The sequence below is a fragment of the Asparagus officinalis genome, chromosome 6 (genome assembly GCF_001876935.1).
Source record: "Asparagus officinalis chromosome 6, Aspof.V1, whole genome shotgun sequence".
Taxonomy (NCBI): Eukaryota; Viridiplantae; Streptophyta; class Magnoliopsida; order Asparagales; family Asparagaceae; genus Asparagus; species Asparagus officinalis.
In genome coordinates this window covers 3,980,239-3,984,982 of record NC_033799.1, presented here as the reverse complement: position 1 = coordinate 3,984,982, position 4,744 = coordinate 3,980,239, and the positions used below count along the sequence as shown (strand labels likewise).

At 35.8% G+C, this 4,744-nt stretch overlaps 1 protein-coding gene across 3 annotated transcripts in view; it reads right to left on the bottom strand.

The window, feature by feature from the left end:
* LOC109846410 ((-)-alpha-terpineol synthase-like) overlaps nt 2,673–4,744 on the bottom strand; it is a 44,651-nt gene continuing 42,579 nt past the window's right edge. For all 3 annotated transcript variants that reach the window (XM_020415647.1, XM_020415648.1, XM_020415649.1), the window contains one exon: nt 2,673–3,162. In XM_020415647.1, coding sequence (XP_020271236.1) covers nt 2,872–3,162 — 291 coding nt within the window. In that variant the 3' untranslated portion in view covers nt 2,673–2,871. The remainder of the gene's footprint in view (nt 3,163–4,744) is intronic.

The following is a 4,744-nucleotide window of genomic DNA, read 5'->3' as shown; positions in this document are numbered from 1 at the left end:
CCCCCCCCCCCCCCACCCAACCCAACCCAAAAAAAAACCCGAAGCGAAACAAAAAAAACCAAAGAAAATAATATTATTTTAAAAATAAAAAAACTAAGAGTTAGGGTGGTTTTTGTGAAATTAACCGTACATTATACGCTTGCAGAAATGTCATCCCTCCGTATAATTGTATTACGGTTTGTTAGTCGAACTTTACACGGCGAAAAATATATATTGAACTTAAACTTAATTCTACAAGACCTTATTTTCGCTTGCTTTCCTTTGTGAATAGAATCCTTGGAAAACAGGCATGTAAAGGGGTGGAAAGAAAAAAAAGAAAAAAAAAAGGTGGCACTAGGGGCACACCCCCAACCATATCCCAAACCACACCCCCTCTCTCATATGCTACAGTGCACCGGGCCCCACATAGGATTTTAAAATTTTAAAATCCCATGTAGGACCTGGTGCACTGTAGCATATGAGAGAGGGGGTATGGTTTGGGATGTGGTTGGAGGTGTGCCCCTATCATTTTCCAAAAGAAAAATAAAACTAACCATTTTGAAGGAGCAAGAGACAGAGGCAGGAGAGAGATTGAGCCTCGGCATGGCGAGCCAATTGCCGGAAACTTGAAAATTCAGTTTCAACATGTATCTTAAAGCAGAAATAGGCAACGAGAAGTTACTTAAAGAGGAAATAAGCAACAAGAAGTTGAGAGACAGTTTTGTCGTGTTCAACTTCAATTGGCCTCATTACTTGATAATATGGGAGGCTGTCGCTGTAGGAAAGGTCATAAAGACTGAAAGTTAGTCTCCAAGTGGGAGATTGTTAGGCTATGTCGAGCCTAACTATCAGGCTCAACCCTATTCACTGCATTGAAGAGAAAAATATGCAAGAACAGGAAAAACGAAGTAGGCAACGTTTTGGGTGTTGGCCGGTCGAATGTTTTGGGTGCTGGCCGGTCGACCGCGAGACAAGGCCCGATTGATCGAAAAACATGCACACTACAGGGTGTGTTTCTGCATTCTGGCCGATCGACCGTGAGGCTAGGTCTGGTTGACCGTGAGGTTAGGCCCGATCGATCGCGGACCCTGTAATTGGTTTCCTGAGATTTTGACATTCTGATCGGTCGACCGCACCATTGTTGGCGGTCGACCGTGACTCGGGTTTGGGCCTGGGCTCGTTTTCTGGTTTTTTTGAGATTCTTGTTTGTAAGAACCCTATGCTATAAAAGGGGTGGTTAGGGCAGCTTGTAAACCAACCTGAGAATAGTGAACCGTAGACATAGCTTCTCTCGTTGAGAAGTGAACCACGTAAAATTCTATGTGTTCTCTGTGATTATTCTTTTTTCTCTTCCTCATCTCTATTTTCAAATCGCAACAGGGGTTAGAAAACCAAACAAGTAGATGCTAATCTCAAAAAGTCAATAAACAAAGCCCAACATCGACAGACTAGAAGAGAAGCCAAAGTATGATTAACTTAAAAATGTAAATTTAGGGGCCGCTTGGAACTCCCATTATGCGAAAACCTTTTTTTTTTTGGGGGGATCACTTTTTGTGTTTTCCATCCACTTCTTAGAAATGAATTTTTATTGTTTGGTTGGGGCAAAAACAACCTCAATTCTTAGAAAATCATAGTTTCAATTGATTGGATCCTTGTCTTAAAATAGGAAAGCATACCCATATGAAATGCCACCTTAGCCAAAAAACTCTTAAAATATTTTATTTTAACCAACTTTAGCCCATTTCCTCTAAAAAGTTAAGAAATGGATTTTACAAGTGATGTGAGATGATATTTTGGGAACTCACTTCTAATAAAATAGGTTCGAAACAAACATTGGAAGTGACCCATAAAATTGGAAAACTGACACATTTACTCCTTTTTGGGGGTGTTTTTTAACTTTTTTGGCTGAACCAAACAACCCCTTATTTGCACCACATTCTCATGTGATTTGTGATGAATGAGTTGTGTATTTGATTTTTAATTATTTTCACAGAAAAATCAGTGATTATGTCCCTCTTCAATTTGTTGGATTTGAAGATCAAAAGGTGAACTTTCTATTAAAATTCATTTTGGACTTTCACGAATCATTATGGCCTTTACCTATGCTCATCTTTGTTGAATCTGAGATGTAAGTCCAAAAAAAGGATGATTAGAACTGTCTACTGTTTTCCGCGTTATCAAAATTATGCTGCGAAAAAACAATTTATAGCGATAAACGAATAATAAGAAATAAATCAACCATAGAAACAAACAACTAGAATATACAATATTTTTATGGATAAACAATCTTACTATCACTCTTCCTTCTCGCGAATAGACTTCCTCACTATAAAAGAGCTCTCTTGAATCACAAATCCGATTTAGTAGGAGTACAAGACTGCACCCTAGTTTTAACCTAAAAAAACTAGTCGTCTAACCTAACTCCTCATAGTGAGTAATTCCTAATCCTAGTTAGTTCTCAACCCTCAATTCGATCAGCTTAAGTATGCCGTAAAACCAAAAGAAAGTTCGAAACAAATAATAAAAGGTCGTTTATGCTCAAATAGAAAAATCTTAGATCTCTTTAATTTTGCAAACCATTTTCCAAACGATTTGAGAGACTAATCTGGAAATATGAAAGATTTGAGAGACTGTATCTTGTTTGGTGAATGATGGTATACACATTATAAATTATTGCAACAATAAAAGCATATAGAATTATTTTTTTACGGAAATTTAACAATAGGATAAAGAGAAAAAGTTACAATATATATATGAACAGGGTATCTCACCCTGTTTTTCAGTTCAAAATAAAAAGAGAGAAAAAGTTACAGGCTCCAACAAATATTACAGCCAAATTACCGAATGATAAATTAAGGTACAAATTCTTATACTGAAAACATAGGAATAAAATTATTCCATGGGAATAGGTTCAAAAAACAACGAGCGGACTCTGTCCTTCGCTGCGCCAGGGGAATTGCCAGTGCCATCTCCATATTGTGACATTGTGAAGGTAGTTTTCCACGAATTTATTGATACGTCTTTAAAGATTTGAGGATGATCACCGTTGACAACTTCCTCGTTGAGTTTCTTCCAGTAGATATTTATTTGATCCTTGATGTATTTTTTTGCTGTCTCGTATGACTCACCTGACTCCTTCATACGGCAAAAAACTGCTGAAGGTTGTAATCCATCCATCTCAGCCTTTGGAAGAGAGATTACAACCCAACACAGATGAGATCAATTTAATCTATAGATTCTCTCAGAAGATAGATAACTTTGCTATTGATTTAATCTATAGATTCTCTCTTGAGATACTCTCTTTCTCTCAAAGTTTTCTTTTTTTTTAATATAAGAATTCAACTCCTTAAATAGGGGTTAAGTTCATGTACCGTAAAGGTTCCTAAATTCCTATCCAAATAGAATTTCTATTGCTAAAAAACCTCTAATACTCTATCTTTAACAAATCCTTACCAAAAAGGACAGACCATTCTGGACCAACTCCAAAACCTATGCTAAAATATATTAAAAAGAACATTTCTTATTACAAAAAAGCACAATAAATTCTTAAAGTTTCAGAATACCATATTCCTATCAAAAAAATTATCCTAACAATTATAAGAGTATGCAATATAGCCCTCAACCATCATCACAAACTCTAGAGTTTGACGTAGTTGGAGGGATCTTGAACATGGTAAGAGAACAATCTATATTCAAATCTCATCAATCAAGCCACTTAGAAACAGATTAAAAAACATATACCGCTGCACGGACCTTAATGCTTTGGTATGAGCTATCTTGTTAAAGTGTATAAAATATCTCAGATAGTTAAGGGAGGAAGAGAGTACAAATCGATCATATTTTGAAATTAGTTTCTCAAGTCATCAAATTGAAATTAGTCCCCTCAAAGATTTTTAGGTGATTCAAAATTAGTTTACCTGGTTAATGTTAGGGATTCGAAACAATCAAATCGAACCCTTGCCTTTCCGGACCTTGTCTTTGAAAGTTGAGCAAGAAAGAAATTCACCACAAATAAAGATCAAAAAACTTGTAGGAAAAATAAATGAGACGAACACACCAAATTTAACGAGGTTCGGCAACTGGCCTATGTCCTCGGGAGCCACACCGTACAATTCTTTTTATTGATTGAAGAAGAAATACAAGGTCTCAAACTAGGGTTTTATCTCTCTGAGATCTCTCTGCCAAAAGCTCTCTCTTTTGATGGTTTTCTGATGCTTAACAAACCCTAAAAACGTTTGGGTATTTTTGACGTTTTCTATCATATAGATGATTTTTCATTAAACGTTGATAAAATATCTTTATCTCTTGTTTACATCTCTCTCATACTTTATTATATACATATAATATATGCACAATATATATATGAATATTTACAAGTCCTATATCATCTTTCACTTTCATAAAAATACAGGTTTTCTAAGCATTTTTCAAAAACAGGTAGTTTTCACAAAAAAAAATTGATTTTCCAAAAATTCTTCTTTAAACATGTTTATTTTATCATTTAGAAACTTTCCCCAAAGTTTCATTATTTTTGGACTTGATTTGATATTTTTTCTGGATTTTCAAACTAACCCTAAAACCTGGAAATTTTCATATATCGGTTTTCGGTCGACCGTTACGGTCGACCGACAGGTAGTCTGTTTCTGAGAAATTTTCCAGAGTTTTTCCGGTCGACCGGAATTTCCATTCGGTCGATCGAAATTTACGTCGGTCGACCGCCAGCTTTAAAACATTGTTTTCTCAGGTTTTTGAACTAATCGGTCGA